Source organism: Podarcis raffonei, chromosome 3 (genome assembly GCF_027172205.1).
Source record: "Podarcis raffonei isolate rPodRaf1 chromosome 3, rPodRaf1.pri, whole genome shotgun sequence".
NCBI lineage: Eukaryota > Metazoa > Chordata > Lepidosauria > Squamata > Lacertidae > Podarcis > Podarcis raffonei.
In genome coordinates this window covers 116,243,765-116,266,307 of record NC_070604.1, presented here as the reverse complement: position 1 = coordinate 116,266,307, position 22,543 = coordinate 116,243,765, and the positions used below count along the sequence as shown (strand labels likewise).

Sequence of the window (22,543 nt, the reverse complement as noted above, 5' to 3'; positions counted from 1 at the left end):
CTTAAAAGGGTACAGGCATGATTGTTGTGTTTCACACGCCTGTTTACTTCCAGCACAGTCTGCTGGGAACTTCCGTTTGTATATAGCTTTTGTGTTACTGATGTTTTGCTGGAGACGAAGGGAAGCAGACATGTTTTCCTCTGTTCCTGAACTATGCTGAATAAAATGCTGTACATTATGCTTACACAATTCTCTGCCTGCCTCTTCTGCTGTGAGAAGATTTATACAATCTGCTGACAGAGTGTGCGCGGGTCTCTAAACGTATCTGAGGCTCGTGTCGCTGATAGATGCTGTTTCCAAGGGAGACCCAGCTGGGGGCCTGCCTGATGCCTCCGTCTCCCCGGCAGTATCCCAACAATCAGGCAGGGAGCCCAGCAGCAAAAAGAGAGACAGAGAGATGAGTCGCAATCTGATTCGCAGGTACTTACGGTTGTCATAAATCGGGTTGGAGATGACAGGGGCAAGGGGTAGTGTGCAGTTGCCGTGTTCGTCAGGGAGGAAAGCTTGGAAGCAGAGCCTCACCACGTTGAGGTTGTACTCTTCAATGGCCATCAGCTCCTCTTCAGATACTGTGGAAACAAAGGCAGTCCAGAAGTGAGGACAGGGCTGTAGGACAATTGCATCACAGCGGCACCTGCTGAGGTCCAGGGGTCTGGGTGAGCTGGCTCATCCTGTTTCACATCGCAGTCCATACATTCTAGCCTATCATCTGCAGATCTTAATTCTAATAAGTTCACATCACCTATTTTCACGTCGATTTTACAGTCCTCTATGCAAGGCTGCATTTAACTTATATGCAGAATTCATCATGCAAAAGGCTGGGCTAGATGATCCCAGGCTGGAATCAAGATAGTCTGTGAGCACCTAGAAAGGAATGCTGTGATCACCAATAGTCAGCATGGATTTCTGAAAAATAAATCATGTCAGACTAACCTGATCTCATTTTTTGACAGAATTACAACCCTGGTAGATGAAGGGAATGCAGTGGATGTAGCCTACCTTGATTTCAGCAAGGCATTTGACAAGGTGCCCCATGATATTCTTGTAAAGAAGCTGGTAAAATGTGGTCTTGACTATGCTACCACTCAGTGGATTTGTAACTGGCTGACTGACCGAACCCAAAGGGTGCTCATCAATGGTTCCTCTTCATCCTGGAGAAGAGTGACTAGTGGGGTGCCACAGGGTTCTGTCTTGGGCCCGGTCTTATTCAACATCTTTATCAACGACTTGGATGATGGACTCAAGGGCATCCTGATCAAATCTGCAGATGACACCAAACTGGGAGGGGTGGCTAACACCCCAGAGGACAGGATCACACTTCAAAACGACCTTGACAGATTAGAGAACTGGGCCAAAACAAACAAGATGAATTTTAACAGGGAGAAATGTAAAGTATTGCACTTGGGCAAAAAAAATGAGAGGCACAAATACAAGATGGGTGACACCTGGCTTGAGAGCACTACATGTGAAAAGGATCTAGGAGTCTTGGTTGACCACAAACTTGACATGAGCCAACAGTGTGACGCGGCAGCTAAAAAAGCCAATGCAATTCTGGGCTGCATCAATAGGAGTATAGCATCTAGATCAAGGGAAGTAATAGTGCCACTGTATTCTGCTCTGGTCAGACCTCACCTGGAGTACTGTGTTCAGTTCTGGGCACCACAGTTCAAGAAGGACACTGACAAACTGGAACGTGTCCAGAGGAGGGCAACCAAAATGGTCAAAGGCCTGGAAACGATGCCTTATGAGGAACGGCTAAGGGAGCTGGGCATGTTTAGCCTGGAGAAGAGGAGGTTAAGGGGTGATATGATAGCCATGTTCAAATATATAAAAGGATGTCACATAGAGGAGGGAGAAAGGTTGTTTTCTGCTGCTCCAGAGAAGCGGACACGGAGCAATGGAGCCAAACTACAAGAAAGAAGATTCCACCTAAACATTAGGAAGAACTTCCTGACAGTAAGAGCTGTTTGACAGTGGAATTTGCTGCCAAGGAGTGTGGTGGAGTCTCCTTCTTTGGAGGTCTTTAAGCAGAGGCTTGACAACCATATGTCAGGAGTGCTCTGATGGTGTTTCCTGCTTGGCAGGGGGTTGGACTCGATGGCCCTTGTGGTCTCTTCCAACTCTATGATTCTATGAATCTATGATTCTAAGATTGCCGGAAGAAATATCAACAACCTCAGATATGCAGATGACACAACCTTGGTGGCAGAAAGTGAGGAGGAATTAAAGAACCTTTTAATGAGGGTGAAAGAGAGCGCAAAATATGAAGCTCAGCATCAAAAAAACTAAGACTATGGCCACTGGGCCCATCACCTCCTGGCAAATAGAAGGATAAGAAATGGAGGCAGTGAGAGATTTTACTTTTTTGGGCTCCATGATCACTGCAGATGGTGACAGCAGTCACGAAATTAAAAGACGCCTGCTTCTTGGGAGAAAAGCAATGACAAACCTAGACAGCATCTTAAAAAGCAGAGACATCACCTTGCCGACAAAGGTCTGTATAGTTAAAGCTATGGTTTTCCCAGCAGTAATGTATGGAAGTGAGAGCTGGACCATAAAGAAGGCTGACCGTCGAAGAATTGATGCTTGTGAATTATGGTGCTGGAGGAGACTCTTGAGAGTCCCATGGACTGCAAGAAGATCAAACCCATCCATTCTGAAGGAAATCAGCCCTGAGTGCTCACTGGAAGGACAGATCGTGAAGCTGAGGCTCCAATACTTTGGCCACCTCATGAGAAGAGAAGACTCCCTGGAAAAGACCCTGATGTTGGGAAAGATGGAGGGCAGAAGGAGAAGAGGACGACAGAGGACGAGATGGTTGGACAGTGTTCTCGAAGCTACTAACATGAGTTTGACCAAACTGCGGGAGGCAGTGGAAGACAGGAGTGCCTGGTGTGCTCTGGTCCATGGGGTCATGAAGAGTCGGACATGACTAAACGACTAAACAACAACAACAACACCATAAATCTATGATTGCTACTCATCACATCCTCATGATTATTACTTTTTCTTTTGCCTTTCTCTAATTTGCAGCTGAGAAAAAGAGGAAGAAGGTTTCTCTTGGGCTATTTTTAAATTCTACTTCCTACTGCAAGAATGAAAGAGAGCATGGTAAACACTCGTGTGTCCCACACACACCCCTTAAAGGTACTATGATAACAATACCTAGTGTTCATGCAGAACTTTTGCTGAAGCACTATATGTGCATGATCTCAGTAATCTGTACAAGAACCAGTAACATAGGCCAGTCTTATCACTGCCATGGTGCAAACAGGGATATCTGTGTGCGTGGACAAGGCGTGTGGCTGGTTTAAGGCCCCCTCAGTGAGCTGTGAAGTAAAGAGGAACGGAAGCCTGTCCCAAACCGCCCAATGTGTTTCCACACAATGTCTTCCTCAGGGGTGATAGTTGCACTTTCACCTGCCTTTAAAAGGTGCTTCCTCCAAAGGTGAGACTTGAAGCAGGTGTTTCCGGAGCCTCAGCTCACACTTCTTAACCACTAAACTGCAACATCATCTTTTTCAACACTACAGCAGTTCCTGTACTGCCACCTCCACCAGAAAATTCTACCCTGGAACAAGAAAGGGCCAGCCCAACCTATGGGCAAGTGAAGCAGTTGGCCATCAGCAGAAAGTAGCAGAGGACCAGATTCTGAGCATGTGGGCACTGCAAGGAATCGCCATGGATGTGCAGGCGAAGCATGCTCTCAGAGAATGACCAATGACCTTCACAAACCAGTCTTACTGTTATGAATTAACCTTCGACAACAACAACCTCTCCGTTTCCAGCAACTATCACTCAGTGAATATTTTGTGGAATTTGCTGGTTGCCAGCATTAACAGTAGGGCTGACCATAGGGAGGTGACGTTTGAACAGCAAATTGTCTGGCCCAGAGTCACAGCCACTATGCTACACTGGGTTCTCAGGAGGGACAGGGTCATCTCATCTGTCAAGAGATACTCTGCAGGAGAGAAGTATTTACATCGCCTACTGCTCACAGACATGGGTGGCGCTGTGGGTTAAACCACAGAGCCTAGGACTTGCTGATCAGAAGCCTGGCAGTTCGAATCCCTGCGACGGGGTGAGCTCCCGTTGCTCGGTCCCTGCTCCTGCCCACCTAGCAGTTCAAAAGCACGTCAAAGTGCAAGTAGATAAATAGGTACCGCTCCGGCGGGAAGGTAAACGACGTTTCCGTGCGCCGCTCTGGTTCACCAGAAGCAGCTTTGTCATGCTGGCCACATGACCCGGAAGCTGTACGCCGGCTCCCTCGGCCAATAAAGCAAGATGAGCGCCGCAACTCCAGAGTCGGTCACGACTGGACCTAATGGTCAGGGGTCCCCTTTACCCTTTACCTAATGCACATAGTCATAGTCAAAGGGACCCAAGTTACTCAATGAATCAGTATGACACGATATATATATATATATATATATATATATATATATATATATGGTGGCGTTTAGCACAGGCACCCTAGCAAAACGTCATCAACCACAAATCTGAACAGAAGTGCCTTGAAAGCAATAGTCCTCTATTGTACATTTCAACCACTCCCATATATAAATGGTACTTGGTGGCAGCCAGCAACCTAAACTGCACGTCTAGTGTTACCGTGTGAAATTTCTAAATGGTGCAGTGAAGAAAATAACAGTGGAATGAGGATCTCCTTCCCGCCCCCAAAACGTGTGCAGCATGTGATATTCATTTGCATGCGGTATATCTGATGTGCAAAGAACTTTGCATATTTACAACAACTCTCACAAGATATGAGGCAACGTGTCTCTCTGAGCAATTCCACACCTCCTACCCAGAGGTTAGGGCGATTTAAAAGTACTCCCACCACAACTAACAACCTGGCCCTAGCAGTTCAAAAGCATGTCAAAGTGCAAGTAGATAAATAGGTACCACTCCAGCGGGAAGGTAAACGGCGTTTCCGTGTGCTGCTCTGGTTTGCCTGAAGTGGCTTAGGCATGCTGGCCACATGACCCGGAAGCTGTACGCCGGCTCCCTCAGCCAATAAAGCGAGATGAGCGCCGCAACCCCAGAGTCTTCCGCGACTGGACCTAATGGTTAGGGGTCCCTTTACCTTACCGCTCACAGAAGAGGGCAAGCTTCTGTTTGTTGGCTGTACATACTCTGTGTTTGTCAATGGCCCAACCACTCCTGCGTCTAAGGAGGTCAACGAGATGCAACACAAGGTCACTCTCATTACTCTAGTAAAAACTTCTGTCTGCTGTGGCCAAGGCGCTCTCTCTCTCTCTCTCTCTCTCTCTCTCTCTCTCTCTCTCACACACACACACACACACACACACACACATTATTAGTCTTTTTCTGAAAACATCCTGGCAACAGGTGGAAGGGAAAATTGTAAAATTCAGGCATACAAGAGATCTGAGAGAATGTTTTATTATTTGTTACGTCGTTTCCCCCTATAAAAATTGCATTTTGGCCCTGGGGCTGCTAATATTCTCCCTAGCTCCAGTGTGCTTTTCAAAGCAGCCTTGAGAGGAGGAAATCTGCAGCTGCTGTTTGTGCTGATTGTGCACGGTGAACGACTTCTTCCCTAGCTGATTTCAACAGATGATATAGCTGTTAAAGGTACAGGAGTGAGCAGACCAGGTTACACAATGAAGCAAGGCATAGAGGCAAACAAGTGTGAACTTTTTTTTTTATATACATTGAGATCATGTGCTTTGACAGAGAATGACTCCAGGGCTTGATTACAAAGAAGAGAAGAAGAGTTTGGATTTGATATCCCGCTTTATCACTACCTGAAGGAGTCTCAAAGCGGCTCACAATCTCCTTTCCCTTCCTCCCCCACAACAAACACTCTGTGAGGTGAGTGGGGCTGAGAGACTTCAGAGAAGTGTGACTAACCCAAGGTTACCCAGCAGCTGCATGTGGAGGAGCGGGGAATCGAACCCAGTTCACCAGATTACAAGTCCACCGCTCTTAACCACTACACCACACTGGCTCAAACACACACCTATTTGAAAATGCAAAGGCCATTTAGAACTTCACGGTGAGTTTTGTGATTTTTCGGAAAAGGGGAGCTGGCAAAAATAAACTGGCACTAAAAATAAAAGGCCAGAGATGCTAAAAATAAAGGAAACGAGAAGCTAACCATGAAATAAGAAAGATGTGGCAAGGACCATTGGCATCTGCGGCGGGGGTCAGAAAATGACTAGGCACTGAGTCCTATGACAGCTGGCAGGTCGAGATCCTACTCATAGCTAAGTCTCATGACCCTGTGAACACTCTCATCCCCCATAGCCCTAGGCACTAGCCCCAAACCATTCAATGCACACATTTCCAGCACCACCTACACCCACTCAAGCCCCCTCCCCAAACACCAGACACCTTCACCTACTAGTACATTATGGTCACAAAATACCAGCTTTTGCCCACTCAACCCACAAGTCCATGACTCACTCACCCACCCACCCACAGGCAAACTCCCCCTTGCGTGTTTGGGCCCAGACTGCCACACCTCCCCCCCCCATCCACCCACATTTATTTGTGGGCATTGCAGACATTGATAGCTGCCAGGCTGCATAAAGAGTTCTAAGAAACACGCTCCTTATTTACTGTCCTGTATTAAGCACGCCCCGTCTGACTGCTCCTTCCCCACAGCCTCTCTGGCTGCAGCAGAGTCCTCACTGCTTCCTCTAATGCAGAGGTTCCCTGAAGGAGCATCTCCACCCCATCATTCTGCCTGGACACAGGTCCAGCGCCGAGGCCCTACGAGAAGGGAGCCAGGCAGAGGGCCTTCTCGGTAGTAGCACCCACCCTGTGGAACACCCTCCCACCAGATGTCAAAGAGAAAAACAACTACCAGACTTTTAGAAGGAGTGCTCTGATGGTGTTTCCTGCTTGGCAGGGGGTTGGACTCGATGGCCCTTGTGGTCTCTTCCAACTCTATGATTCTATGATTCTAAGACATCTGAAGGCAGCCCTGTTTAGGGAAGCTTTTAATATTTAATAGGTTATTGCATTTTAATATTTTGTTGGAAGCCCCCCAGAGTGGCTGGGGAAACCCAACCAGATGGGCGGGGTATAAATATTATTATTATTATTATTATTATTATTATTATTATTATTATTATTATATCGCCCACTTTGGGAAACACTGTTCTAATGAAATTATATCACTCCCCATATATGTACACACTGCATTGGAAGAACATTTCCCCACATCCCACCAGGACCCTGGGAACTCATCCAACACAGAGCTACAATTCCCAGCACCCTTAATGAACTACAGTTCCCAGGATTCTTGTTGGGGGGAGCTTTAAATGTATAGTATGTATACAGGGAGAGTGATTGCTTCTCTGTCTTCCAGTGAGATGTTTCCAGCCCACAACCAAAGCATGAAAGCAGGTAGCCCTAATCTGTTATTCAATTTCCACCCTCAGCCACAAGTGCCATTCAAAGTGGAATCGGACCGGGAGACTCCTTCCAATATCTCTGCTGACAGCTGTCCTCCTTACACCCACCGGCTTAATCTCTGTTTCTACCGGCATCCCACTGAAAGCTTGTGCTTTGCTAGCGAGCTCATTAACCACGGCCAATCCCACAGAGAGAGGTGCTTCCTCATGAGCGCAGCCTCCCCGTGACGTGTCAGTTTCGGTGGAACGATTGCAGTGAACTGTAGGAGGGCCGGAGAGTGTGATAGATAGGGGAGCTTTCGCGGAGAGCTGGCGCAGGCCTGCGTGACGCCCTGATGTGAGTTGCGCAAAGCAAAGCGAAACCCACAACTCCTCCCTCCTCTGCCGAACTTCAAGCAATCCCACCTGTTCGGCGAACGCTTTGCTCAGGCCTTGCTGCGTTTCAAAGCTGCAACTCTGTACAGTGGTACCTCGGGTTAAGAACTTAATTCGTTCCGGAGGTCCGTTCTTAACCTGAAACTGTTCTTAACCTGAAGCACCACTTTAGCTAATGGGGCCTCCCGCTGCCGCCCGGCCGCCAGAGCACGATTTCTGTTCTCATCCTGAAGCAAAGTTCTTAACCCGAGGTACTATTTCTGGGTTAGCGGAGTCTGTAACCTGAAGCGTCTGTAACCTGAGGTACCACTGTATGTAGTTTACAAAAACTCATTAACAACAATGCACAGTCAAACTTCGCTCGTCGAACGTAATCCGTTCTGGAAGGCTGTTCATCTTCCAAAACGTTCGACAACTGAAAACGGAAAGCAAAAGCCTCAATACAATAGGGAAACTCAAAACAGAAGCCGCGTAGCACGTTCGGCTTCCGGAAATTGTCCCAAAACCGGAGCAGGTTTACTTCCAGGTTTTCGTCGTTCAGGAGCCGAAATGTTCCAAAACGGAGGGGTTCAGGAACCGAGGTTTGACTGTACAGCATTTCAACTATTTGTAATACATGAAACATTAAATAATATATACAGTGCCAAAATAATAATGACATGCGCAGCTCAATAGCTCAGAGCCAAGCAGTCAACATATTCCTTAAATACGTCCCTGAGAGCAACTCTCTATATTGTGTACTTGTTCTGGTGCGATCCCAACGGAACTCCGACAATGGCATTGAATATATTAATTAAGATTTTGTATACTGGAAGTTGTTGAAATGCCATACATTATTGTTAATGAATTTTTGTAAACTACATACTCAACCGTAGGAAAAGTAAAATCTGAAATGTAACAAAAATTGAGACAGAAACTCCTTAAAATCCCAATGTGTTCTGAGTCTGAGTAGGCGGGTTATGTCACATTTAAGGGAAACTATGGACTTCCTTCAGCATTCTCAAAAAAAGAAAGAAAGAAAGAAACCATTTACTCATCTATTTATTGCAACTAACTAACCAGATTTTGGTTTGGGTTTTTTTAAAAACCAAAAACAAAAACACAGATTGCTAAATGAACCTCAACGTTTCATTGATTTATAAGATTTCTTAAATTTTTAAATGCAAAGGGAGTCAACGACGTGTACAAGATAATGAAATACACACTTTTGTATCCCCACAGCAAATGGATGGAATCAGCGGCTCAACTGAGACAGCAGGCTAAACCATGGATTGCCCCAAACACAATTTTGATCCAAACCATGACTTGGTTCAGTCATAAGGTAAGGAAAAGGAGGGCTGCGCCACCAATCGGGGGGGAAAGAATGTTGAAAACCACGCATGCGCAGAAATTATATTTTAATGATCTCTGGCATAGATAGTGCAAGAAAATACAGAATGAGGTGTAGTCTAAATTGCCGAACAATATGTAATCATCCCAATGTCAAGTGTTAGGCCAGGCTTCTTCAACCTCAGCCCTCCAGATGTTTTTGGCCTACAACTCCCATGATCCCTAGCTAGCAGGACCAGTGGTCAGGGATGATGGGAATTGTAGTCTCAAAACATCTGGAGGGCCGAGGTTAGGAAGCCTGCGTTAGGCACTTAAACAACCAACCAAACAGCTAGCCTTGAACCACCTTGCTGAAAAATAGGTAAGTCTCCCACAATTGTATATTTTGCTCCCTCCTCCTCAGCGCCCCCCAATATTCTCCTCCTCCACTCACACACTGTTCAAGGGACACTGGTGGTCCTGCAGATGGGAGCATGGAGGGGGAGAATTATGCTCAGCACTACAAAAAACAAACAAACCAAAACAGTCCAGTAAGTACCGTATTTTTCGCCCTATAGGACGCACTTTTTCCCCTCCAAAAATGAAGGGGAAATGTGTGTGCGTCCTATGGGGAGAATGCAGGCTTTTGCTGAAGCCTGGAGAGCGAGAGGGGTCGGTGCGCACCGACCCCTCTCGCTCTCCAGGCTTCAGGAGAGCCCCACCGCCAGCCCCGCAAGCTTGGGGGACAGCGGGGAGGCGCAGCGCGCCATCCCGCTGTCTCCCAACGTGGTTTCAAGGCTGGCCGTCGCCATCCCTGCAAGCTCGGGGGACAGCGGGGAGGCACAGCGCGCCTTCCCGCTGTCCCCCGACATTGTTTCAAGGCCCCGCATGCTCCCAGAGCGGGCTTCGCGCAGCTCTCCGCAAGCTGTGGGAGCCCGGCGTGACTTCGCGCTGGGCTCCCACGGCTTGCGGAGAGCTGCCTGTTCTGGGGGCTGGGGTCGGGGGAAGCTCGGGCTTGCCCCAGCCCCGCGCCTGGGGGGGAAAATAAATTTTTCCCCTTTATTCCCCCCCCCAAATCTAGGTGCGTCCTATGGGCCGGTGCGTCCTATAGGGCGAAAAATACGGTATGTTCATTGGTCACAGGGTGTAGGATATAGGGGAATGGGGAACTGGTGAGGGAGAAGTGAAGGAATGGAGTGGCTTTGAAGAGGGAGTGGCTGGATGGCAGCCTGGAGCACTGAACTGAAGTTCTCCTCCTTATTGCAATATTAATAATACTGACCTATCTAAAGTGAATTGGGACGCAGGTGGCACTGTGGGTTTAACCACAGAGCCTAGGACTTGCCGATCAGAAGGTCGGCGGTTCGAATCCCCGTGACGGGGTGAGCTCCCGTTTCTCGGTCCCTGCTCCTGCCAACCTAGCAGTTCGAAAGCACATCAAAGTGCAAGTAGATAAATAGGTAAACAGTGGGAAGGTAAACAGTGTTTCCATGTGCTGCTCTGGTTCACCATAAGCGGCTTAGTCATGTTGGCCACATGACCCGGAAGCTGTACGCCGGCTCCCTCAGCCAGTAAAGCGAGATGAGCGCCGCAACCCCAGAGCCGGCCACGACTGGACCTAATGGTCACGGGTCCCTTGACCTTATCTAAAGTGAATACTGGAAGGCACGACTAGGGAACCTTTTCAGCCCAGTGGACCAGATATTTGACCTCCAAGACCCCAGCAGGTGAACTTAGACAGGTGGGCAGCCCGATAAGCAGGTGATCGTCAATGATTTGGAAAGGGCCGCAGAAGGCGCTTTGAAGGCACTGGTGATTGGTGGTGCCTTCAAAGCCCCTTTTAGCCAAGCCTCACCTTTCCCCGGCCAGCGCTGGATGTTAGGAACATAAAAAGACAAAGCCTGCAAAGCACTTGAACGCTTAAAAGCACCATCCAAATCCAAAGGAATAACAACACATTGGGAATAAAGGAGAATTTGCACAGCCCACTTTACAGAGCCTCTGGTTTTCCTTTTCGACCTCTTTCCTTTTTCCTTCCCCACCCACACCAGATAAGAGACTGGACATTGCCAAAAGGAAACATATCTCTGCAAGTATGAGTCAATGGCAGAGGGCTGGTGGCATGACTAAAGCCTTGGCAACTCGACACACGGCAAGTGGGTGGGAAGTTGTCCCACCAGCCTCTCTGCCTTGTGGGTGGCAAAGTGGCCGTCGTATGATGAGTTCAGCCTTTCAGTTCAGCATCATGTGGTAAGAGAAGCAATTCTGTGATGTACTTCATGATCCCCTTTAGGTAACGACTGTGTCTGAGGACCTACTTAGTGTGCAGAAGGTCCGAGGCTCAATTGCCAGCATCTCCTGCTAAAAAGGCTCAGGTAGCAGGTGATGATACAGGTCTCTGTCTGAGAGCCACTGCTACTCAGAGTAAGGTAAAAAATGGGGAAAGGACCCCTGGACAGTTAAGTCCAGTCAAAGGCGAGTATGGGGTTGCAGCGCTCATCTCGCTTTCAGGCCGAGGGAGCCAGCGTTTGTCCACAAACAGTTTTCCGGGTCATGTGGCCAGCATGACTAAACTGCTACTGGTGCACGGAGGACCATGACAAGTGCCAAAGCACATCGAAGAGCCGTTTACCTCCCCGCCACAGTGGTACCTATTTATCTACTTGCACTGGCGTGCTTTCGAACTGCTAGGTTGGCAGGAGCAGGGACTGAGCAACAGGAGCTCACCCTGTTGCGGGGATTCGAACCGCTGACCTTCTGATTGGCTACCCCCAGAGGTTCAGTGGTTTAGACCACAGTGCCACCCGCATCCCTTCAGAGTAAGAAGATACTGAACTAGATGGACACATAGTTTGACCTGGTACAAGGCAACTTCCTATGCTTCACTGTGCCTCGCTGCAACCATCTATTTTCTTCAATGGCATGTTGTACAATTCACAATTAGGCAATAGTGTGTCACACAAGCGAGACAGAACCCTGTCACTCCAAGTTCTTTGACTTCAATTTGCCTGTTCAGAGCTCTCTTTTTCTGATTGTGCTTGTGTAACCCAGGGGTCCCCAATCTTTCTCAGCCCAGGGACACTTTTAGAAAATGGAGAGAGTGTTGTGGGAAGCACAAAATGCCCGTTTCACAGCAAGGAAAACTAATGATGTTCAGAAAAGAACTCCCTAAAAAAGGGGGGGGGAATTCCAGGTACACAGTAAAGATTACATTTTTAGATGTTCCCTTAAAATAACTTCAGAGAATGCCTATACTATGAAGTGTTGGAGTAACCCTGGCTCTGACCTCCAATTTCAGGTTGTCCTCCCTAATACTTCATTCCCATGAGACCAGGGGTACGGAGTGTTTTCCAGCATGAGGACCTGGTTTCCTTCTGGGCAACTTTCTGAGGTTCGCACGCCCATGGTGGGTGGGGCCAGAGGCAAAGGTGGGAGGAGCAATTAATGCAAATGTTACCTTTGTAAAGCAGGCTAGTTTCGACACACTCAAACACCCTTCCCTAGCCTTCATCGAGCTACTGGTCAAAGCTCATTCAGATGACAGGGGTGGCTGGTGCCTGTTGGGTCTGGGAAGGTGGAAGGGCTGGGAGGGCAACAGAAGGTGGAGCCAGAGCGAATTACAGGTGGAGTCCACTATTTATAGTTTTGTCCCCCATCCTCCTCCCTGCCAAGCTCTGTGAAGGCGAAACTGTGCCCCGTTCACCCTGTTGGGAATAGCCTCCGCTGGCAAACAAGATGCATTCTATCAGAGCCAAGGACAAATTCCAGCTTGGCAAAAACCACTAAACAAGGGTGTGAAGAAGAAGAGTTTGGATTTGATATCCTGCTTTATCCCCCACAACAAACACTCTGTGAGGTAAATGAGGCTGAGAGACTTCATAGAAGTGTGACTGGCCCAAGGTCACCCAGCAGCTGCATGTGGAGGAGCGGAGACTCGAACCCGGTTCACCAGATTACGAGTCTATCGCTCTTAACCACTACACCAAGCTGGCTCTCCGCTGAAGCAAGGCCAGTGGACGATATGGACTCAGGAAAGAGGGTGTGGCTGCGGGGTGTGTGTGTGTCCAAAACAGGCCTGATATTCCCTAGCCCTGGCATACTATTTGTTGCATTATTTCAAGCAACATCTTCAGCAGCAAATGCATGAATTACTTGAGCTAAGCATCTCATGGGATGGGAGTTCCACAGACACATAGCTACTCCAGCCTGCCCCTTGACATGGCTTGGCACATTCTGAGAAAACAAGCATCCCATGAATGAATCCATTGAATAAAATGTTGGCAAAGTAAATTGCCACGGTTACTTACCACTGAAGGGGTTGATTTGCTTTGTGATCCGGGAAACGATAGATTCCTTGAGCTCTCTCTTCTTCACGCACTGTATGCCCAAATTCTGAAAACTGGAACACGCACAGTCAACAATTAGAAGATTTTAAAAAAAAAAACGAAGAAGCAACAGCAACACAATATTGGCTTGAAATGACTTATTGTGGAAATTCTGATTCTGACAAATTCCACTGCAACTCAATGAAGAGAACAAAAAGGAACATAGACTTTGGCAAAAACCAAAAAAGGGGGGAAAGCAACCTGTAAGGTATGCTAAAAGAGAATCTGAGGAGTGCGTTGCTAAAAACAAGTTCCTTAAGGACATTTGTAGCAGGAGACCTTCTAAGACAAGGGCTGGCAACCTAAGGCCCATGGGCCACAAGCGGCCCATGGGGGTCATTTAACTGGCCCATGAACCCCCACTGCCCACTCAGGGACCCCTGCCACCTGCTCAGTTGTTTCCTGTGCGCCGCGCTAAACCAGTGCAGAGCAGAGCGGGAACCGCCTTCAGCTATGCTGGCCGGATTCCCATTGGTTGCAGGAAGCTCCTGCAGCCAATGGGAAGCTGCGCATTCCTCCTCCGCGTTGGAAGAAGAAGAAGAGTTTGGATTTGATATCCCGCTTTATCACTACCCGAAGGAGTCACAAAGCGGCTAACAATCTCCTTTCCCTTCCTCCCCCACAACAAACACTCGGGGAGGTGAGTGAGGCTGAGAGACTTCAGAGAAGTGTGACTAACCCAAGGTCACCCAGCAGCTGCATGTGGAGGAGCGGAGACGTGAACCCGGTTCACCAGATTACGAGTCCATTGCTCTTAGCGCCAGAAATAGTATTTGCGCATGCTGTCAGGATCTCCGCTCGGCCAAGCTGATAAAACTCGTTTTCCTCCGGCCGAGCCTTCAGTATCACCTCTGACAACAATTAATGACCTGAGCCTCTGATAAGGCCTCAGGCACATTCCCATCCAGCAGAGTTTCCAGCACAGGGAAGTGATGAGATTTATGGCTACATGGCTAAAGAGTTTTATTTCTCGCTACGCAGACAGCAAAGAAAAATACATCCTCTTCTCTATGAAAGCAGAGAGCAACTGAAACAAAGGAACAGGAAACCAGTAACGTCACATCCGTCTCTCGTCTCCCGTGAGACTTCCAACAGTATGCAATGTGTCTGGAATGTAAACAGAGTCCTGTGACTCTAAGCAGCTGCTCAGTGACAAACAGAAACTAACACATGCATCCATGCACACACACATACTCCGGCCCACCGCGGCGTCTGCAGAACCATGAACCGGCCCAAGCTACAAAAACTTTGCCAACCCTTGTTCTAAGGAGGCAACTGGGCCCTTAGATGGCAAGGGAGTCAAAGATTTGATAAAGAAGGATAAGAAGACTATAAAGAAGCTAAATGAATTTTTTACATCTGTCTTCACAACAGAAGACAAATCCCAGTGAATGAACTAAGTTTTTCAGGAAGGGAGCCTGAGATATAATAATAATAATAATAATAATAATAATAATAATAAAATTTTTATTTATACGCCGCCCTCCCCAGCCAAGACCGGGCTCAGGGTGGCTAACACCAGATATAAAACAATTGATTAAAATACAACTTAAAAAACAAGATTAAAATACAACATTAAAATGCAGCCTCATTTCAGGAGAAACTAAAAAAAAAAAAATCGGGGATGAAAACGTCAAGTCTTCACCAAGGCTAACTATCCAGACTGGTCCTACGTGGGTCAGAAAAAAGCCAGGGAAGTCCCCAAGTAGAAGTTCCATCACAGAAGGAAAAAGGGAAAAAGAAAGAGGGGAGGGGATTAAGAAACTGAGACAGATAGTGGTAGCAAGGGATGAAGTTCTAGGCCTAACAGACAAAATTAAAACTGGCAAATTGGCGAGTGCAAATTACACCCACCTGAGAGTTCTTAAAGAACTCAAATGTGAAATTACCAAACTGGCAACAAAAATCTGTAGCTTGTCCCTCATTTCAGCCTCCATACTTGAGGACTGGAAAACAGCCGAGGCAATGCCAATTTTTTATTTATTTTTTAAAAAAGGATTCAGGGATATCCTGGAAATTACAGGCTGGTTAGTTTAACTTCTGTCCCAGGAAAACTGGTGGAAAGATAAAGATAAAGATAAAGATAAAAGATAAAATAGCCAAGCACCTAGAAGAACAAGCCCTACTGAAGGAGAATCAGCATGGCTTCTGCAAGGATAAGTCCTGCCTTTTAAAGAGTTCTTTGAGAGTGTCAACAAGCTTATAGCTAGAGATGATGCAGTTGACAAAGTGTACTTGGACCTCCAAAAAACTTTCCAAAAGGTACTTCACCAAAAGCTCCTGAATAAGCTTAGCAGTCATGGAACAAGAGGAGAGGTCCTCTTGCGGATCTGAAATTGGTTAAGTATCAGGAAGCGGAGAGTGGGAATAAATGGACTGCTCATTGAATGGAAATGTTGAAAGTCCCCCAAAGATCGATATTGAAACCTGTGCCTTTTAATTTGTTCATGAACAAACTAGAGCTAGGTGTGAGCAGCGAGGTGGCCAAGTTTGCTGATGGCATTGAATAGTTCAAGATTGTTAAAACACAAAAGGATTGCGAAGAGCTCCAAAAGGACCTCTCCAAACTGAGTGAATGGGCAGTAAAATGGCAAATGTGACCCAATGATTTTATGCTGGGGCAAACAATTTTAAGGTCCGTATAGTTAAAGCTATGGTTTTCCCAGCAGTGATGTATGGAAGTGAGAGCTGGACCATAAAGAAGTCTGATCGCCGAAGAATTGATGCTTTTGAATTATGGTGTTGGAGGAGACTCTTGAGAGTTCCACGGACTGCAAGAAGATCAAACCTCTCCTTTCTGAAGGAAATCAGCCCTGAGTGCTCGCTGGAAGGACAGATCCTGAAGCTGAGACTCCAATACTTTGGCCACCTCATGAGAAGAGAAGATTCCCTGGAAAATACCCTGATGTTGGGAAAGATGGAGGGCACAAGGAGAAGGGGACAACAGAGGACGAAATGGTTGGACAGTGTTCTCGAAGCTACCAGCATGAGTCTGACCAAACTGCGGGAGGCAGTGGAAAACAGGAGTGCCTGGCACGCTCTGGTCCATGGGGTCATGAAGAGTCGGACACGACTAAACAACAACAAACAATTTTTAATTTCACATATATTCCCATGGGGTCTGAGCTTGATCAGGAACAAGACATTGAGCTCATTGAGCTATCGCTTGTCCCTTGCCCAGAAACCATGGGTCTGATTAGGTTTTCTGCTCATCTTGTGTTTTCTAGGCACGATCCCTAGTGGTTTTCTGTGTGTGCCACTTCTTCCCCCAGGAAAACCTGCTCTTTACTGCTGAACTGGAGCAAACGTCAAGCCACGGAAAACCCGATCAGCATTTGCTCCGATTCAGGGGTAAATAGCGGGTTTCCCCAGGGAGAAGTTGTGAGTCAAGGAGATGTGTGGAGGAGCACTCAGTGTGCGGCAGCTGTGAGAAAGACAAATTCCATGGATCATTAGGAAAGGAATTGAAATCGAAACTGTTGATATCGTAAAGTCGCTATGCAAATCGACAGTGGAATACTGTGTCACCTCCAAAGGAAACTGTAGAGTTAGAAAAAGGAAAGCAACACGATGAAGGGGGTGGAGCAACACTTGGGACTTTTCAGTTTTGGAGGAAAGGTGAATAAGAGATGTCACAATAGAAGTTTATAGAATTGTGTGAGGCATAGAGAAAGTGGGGAGAGATAAGCTGTTTCTCCCTCTCTCACAACACTAATAATAATAATCATCATCATCATAATCATAATAATAATAAATTTATTATTTATACCCCGCCCATCTGGCTGGGTTTTCCCAGCCACTCTGAGTGGCTTCCAACAGAATATTTAAATACTATAGTCTACAAAGCTCCCCCCCCCCCAAGAATCCTGGGACCTGTAGTTCATTAAGAGTGCGGGGAGTTGTAGCTCTGTGTTAGATGAATCACAATTCCCAGGGTCTTGGTGGGATGCGGGGAAATGTGCTTCCAATGCAATGTGTACATATATGGGGAGTGATATAATTTCATTAGAACAGTGTTTCCCAAAGTGGGTGATTACCGTATTTTTCGCCCCATAGGATGCACCGCCCTATAGGACGCACCTAGGTTTTTTTTTTGGGGGGGGAATAAAGAAAAAAAATTATTTCCCCCCCAGGCACGGGGCTGGCGCGGGGGAAGCCCGAGCTTCCCCCGACCCCAGCCCCCAGAACAGTCTGCTATCCGCAAGCCTAGGGAGCTGCGCCAGTCTCCCCAGGCTTGCGGACAGCTGTGCGAAGCCCGGGAGCGCTCTTCAGCGCGCCCGAGGCTTCGGAATGCAGAGATGTGCAGACCCTGGGAGGGCAGGCAGCTCTGCGCGACCTTCTGGAGGCCGGCGTGGCTTCGCACCGGGCTCCGGAGGGTTGCGCAGAGCTTCTTGAAGCCTGGAGAACGAGAGCCTCTCGCTCTCCAGGCTTCAGCAAAAGCCTGTATTCGCCCCATAGGACGCACCCACATTTCCCCTTCATTTTTGGAGGGGGAAAAGTGTGTCCTATAGGGTGAAAAATATGGTAATAATAATAATAATTTATTTATACCCCGCCCATCTGGCTGGGTTTCCCAGCCACTCTGGGCGGCTTCCAACAAAATATTAAAATGCAGTAACCTATTAAACATTAAAAGCTTCCCTAAACAGGGCTGCCTTCAGATGTCTTCTAAAAGTCTGGTAGTTGTTGTTCTCTTTGACATCTGGTGGGAGGGTGTTCCACAGGGCGGGCGCCACTACCGAGAAGGCCCTCTGCCTGGTTCCCTGTAGCTGTGCTTCTCGCAGCGGGGGAACCGCCAGTAATTATTACAGCTTCAGTTGGATTAGAGGGCAAATCCAAGGGGGCGAGAGAGTTTAGAGCCTATAATTTCTTGGGCTGTTTTTCTGCATTAGTGTGTTATCATAGCAAATGATGAAATACTGAAGAAGAATGACTTCTTTTAAGAAGGACTACTTTACTTTGTTGACTAAACTCTAAGATTCCTTTGATTTGTCAAATAGGCACTGAGCTTTGTGTGAACTAGGCTTTGTTTATCTTGCTTTCAGTTCTGTATTTTGTTACACACACACACACATATACACACACACACACTGTGATTTTATGGTGTGAACCACCCTGAGTTTACAGATGTAGGGCGGTACAAAAATTAATAATAATAATAATAATAATCAGTGTTACTCCAAATTAACTGATAAGCCACTTCGAAAATTTTGAGAAGTGCAAATTTCAAAGGATAGCTGTGCTTTGGTTAGTGTCTTGCCTCGGAAAGCCTTTTAATGCAAACTGAAACCAGTTCCTCCCACCATCCCTACAATGAGGTTTGACCTGATACGGAAGAGTTAGGCACAGCCCCCAGCCATTCAGACAACCCTGCGGTGACTGTGCCTCAATCAGCATACGGATTTCTTACAAAATGGCAGGCCTAGGTGGACTGGGTTGAACATCTGATCAGCCTTTTTTCTTTTTATGGCAAACATCAGTGAGTCCATACCAGTATTTACCAAGCCAGCTGTTTTTCGACTACAGTTCCCATAATCCCTGACACTGGTCCTGCTAGCTAGGGATTATGGGACTTGTAGTCCAAAAACAGACAGAGACCCAAGTTTTGGAAACACTGGTATAGACCATGGGTAGGCAAACTAAGGCCCGGGGGCCGAATCCGGCCCAATCACCTTCTAAATCTGGCCTGTGGACGGGCTGGGAATCAGCATGCTTTTACATGAGTAGAATGTGTCCTTTTATTTAAAATGCATCTCTGGGTTATTTGTGGGGCATAGGAATTCATTTATTTCCCCCTCCCCAAAAAATATGGTTCAGCCCCCTGCTGAAAAAGTTTGCTGACCCCTGGTATAGACAAACAACATGACAGTATAAGACAATACAGTTTAACCCTCACAATTCCCAGCACCCTTAACAAACTACAATTCCCAGCACCCTTAACAAACTACAGTTCCCAGCATTCTTGTGGGGAAGGAGCCAGGGTGATTTAAATGTACGATGTAGGTGTGATCCTTCACCATAAAAAAACCCCCTGAATATGCATTCTTGATATGGTGGCACACAGGAATTTGGAGCAAGGAACTGGCAGTGTTAAACACTTCCCACAGACTTTTAGAAGACATCCTGTTTAGGGAAGCTTTTAATGTTTAATAGACTATTGTATTTTAATATTCTGTTGAAAGCCGCCCAGAGTGGCTGGGGAAACCCAGCCAGATGCGCGGAGTATAAATATATTATTATTATTATTATTATTATTATTATTATTATTATTACCCAGGCCAAGAAAATCCTGCTGCCACTGGCAAATCCAGGTGTGATCTAAGACAATGGGAGTCCCTGCACCTACCAGATATCAGGGTAGAGTGTAGAATTGGGGCAGGTGTCCTTTCTTGGGACAAGGGTAACTGTACTCCACATCTGGAGACAGGACCGGCCTGCCCATGAGACAGACTGAAGCAGATACCTCAGGCGGCGGAATCCCGTGGGACGGTGGTGTCCCATGTGGATCATGCAGCTGCTTCCAGCGAGAGCTCGTAGAATTCTCATGAGATCTCGCCAGAAGCCGATGTAGCTATAACCTCAGGCACACAACCCCAGAAATCAAAGCTTCGGCAGGGACGACACCTTCCCGTTTCACCTCAGGTGGTAAAACGGGCCGGGATGCCCCCTGTGTGGAGAGACCTCCTGGGTCTACCCTCCCAGCACAATCATTTGTGGGTCTGCCATTCCCTCAGCTGCCAAACCAATGCCCCCTGTGTGGAGAGACCTCCTGGGTCTACCCTCCCAGCACAATCATTTGTGGGTCTGCCATTCCCTCAGCTGCCAAACCAATGCCCCCTGTGTGGAGAGACCTCCTGGGTCTACCCTCCCGGCACAATCATTTGTGGGTCTGCCATTCCCTCAGCTGCCAAACCAATGCCCCCTGTGTGGAGAGACCTCCTGGGTCTACCCTCCCAGCACAATCATTTGTGGGTCTGCCATTCCCTCAGCTGCCAAACCAATGCCCCCTGTGTGGAGAGACCTCCTGGGTCTACCCTCCCGGCACAATCATTTGTGGGTCTGCCATTCCCTCAGCTGCCAAACCAATGGCCCAACGGCTACGGCTGCGTCGATGACTAGGATGTTTTGTCAACATCCAGGTGCTTTGCAAGACCCAGCGGTGTGCACCCATCTCCTTCGTGAGTCACAGGAAGGACGGTGACTTCCTTTCAGAACTGGATGTTCTGCTCTGATATGAAGCGCTGCAGTTCAAAAGCAAAACCGCTGTCGCTCTGTTTTTGCCTCTTTCACAGGGAGATGAAAGCGTGTGTTTCTCTTCCACTACCTCTTTGGCCCAGTAGTGATGTATGGAAGTGAGAGCTGGACCATAAAGAAGGCTGATCGCCAAAGAATTGATGCTTTTGAATTATGGTGCTGGAGGAGACTCTTGAGAGTCCCATGGACTGCAAGAAGATCAAACCTCTCCATTCTGAAGGAAATCAGCCCTGAGTGCTCACTGGAAGGACAGATCGTGAAGCTGAGGCTCCAGTACTTTGGCTACCTCATGAGAAGAGAAGACTCCCTGGAAAAGACCCTGATGTTGGGAAAGATGGAGGGCACAAGGAGAGGGGGACGACAGAGAACGAGATGGTTGGACAGTGTTCTCGAAGCTACCAGCATGAGTCTGACCAAACTGCGGGAGGCAGTGGAAGACAGAAATGCCTGGCGTGCTCTGGTCCATGGGGTCGCGAAGAGTCGGACACGACTAAACAACTAAACAACAACTCTTTGGCAGAAAGTCCAAGTGGCAGGGATCTGTGGTGTAGTAGAGGAGATGCACAAGGTCCAGAGCGGGAACAATGATACGACCTGCCAGAATGCCCAGGGTCTCCTCAGCTCTGGCTAGTGAATGCAGTGATAATGAGGCTTTCAAGTTCATTTGAGACAGATTGGCATAGAGCAGGCATCGGCAATTTTGGCCCTCCAGATGTTTTGGGACTACAGTTCCCATCATCCCTGACCATTTGTCCTGTTAGCTAGGGATGATAGGAGTTGTAGTCCCAAAACATCTGGAGGGCCGAGTTTGCCTATGTCTGGCCTAGAGGTAGTGTGGCTATTTTTAAATACAGCTTTATCCAGGAAATCTATGCCATAACCAGGACCTTCAAAATAGCCCATTCCCTTGAAATGTACCAATGTGTACATTTACGGTACAAGTCATCTAACTCAGAAGTAATTGAGTTCAGGGGTGCTGCTCTCAAGGAAGCAGGTATAGGATTGTAGCCTTACAGTACAAATTTGGAATCCTAGAACTGTAGAGTTGGAAGGACTACAATTCCCATCATCACTAGCTAACAGGACCAGTGGTCAGCGGTGGTGGGAATTGTAGTCCCAAACATCTGGAGGGCCAGAGTTTGCCTATGCCTGACCTAGTCCAACCCCCTGAGAAGTAATGTCTACTGAGAAGTAAGTCCTATTGAATTCAGTGGAAAGCAGGTTTGGATTACTGCAGTCATAATCCCGCTTACCTGGGAGTAAGCTCCACTGAGGTCAGAAGGACTTGTTTGCAAGTAGACATGATTGGGATCACACTGTGAGGCTCGAATTCTAAGCCTACTTACACGGGAGTAAATCCCATTTAATTCAGTGGGATAGTAGATTACGGCTTGCGCCGTAAATGCACATTGAATGGAAATTACTCTGAAGTTTACTCGATGCCTTCAGACTTCTCTTTTATGAACGTGAGCAGGTTAAATGGAATAGCTCTGAAAGGGGGCCTACACTCCCACGCAGAGAAAGATCCCCCCCTTTAAACTGTCAGCAGAGGACGTGAGCGTCCATTTAGCAGTAGGTATTGTGGTTTTGTGTTTAAAAAGCATTCACACGGGAAATAGTGCAAATTGGTCAGGTTGGCATTAGTGTTTCCACAAAAAACAGGGTAATGTCAAACCATGTGATCAAGGAAAAAATGGTAATATATTGCCTATACACAGATAGATGGCAAATAAATAGATACGCAGAGAGAGAGAGACAGAGAGAAAGAGAGCCAGTTTTCTGATCTCATTTGAATAGGTGCTAATGCAGCTTCCTAATTTGCATGTGATGGTA

At 47.3% G+C, this 22,543-nt stretch overlaps 1 protein-coding gene across 1 annotated transcript in view; it reads right to left on the bottom strand.

Annotated features, from left to right (window-relative positions):
- REL (REL proto-oncogene, NF-kB subunit) overlaps nt 1–22,543 on the bottom strand; it is a 51,276-nt gene that overhangs the window by 10,583 nt on the left and 18,150 nt on the right. Inside the window, exons 4-5 of the mRNA XM_053383700.1 lie at nt 13,379–13,470; nt 429–569 (exon numbers count right to left, since the gene is read on the bottom strand). Coding sequence (XP_053239675.1) covers nt 429–569; nt 13,379–13,470 — 233 coding nt within the window. The remainder of the gene's footprint in view (nt 1–428; nt 570–13,378; nt 13,471–22,543) is intronic.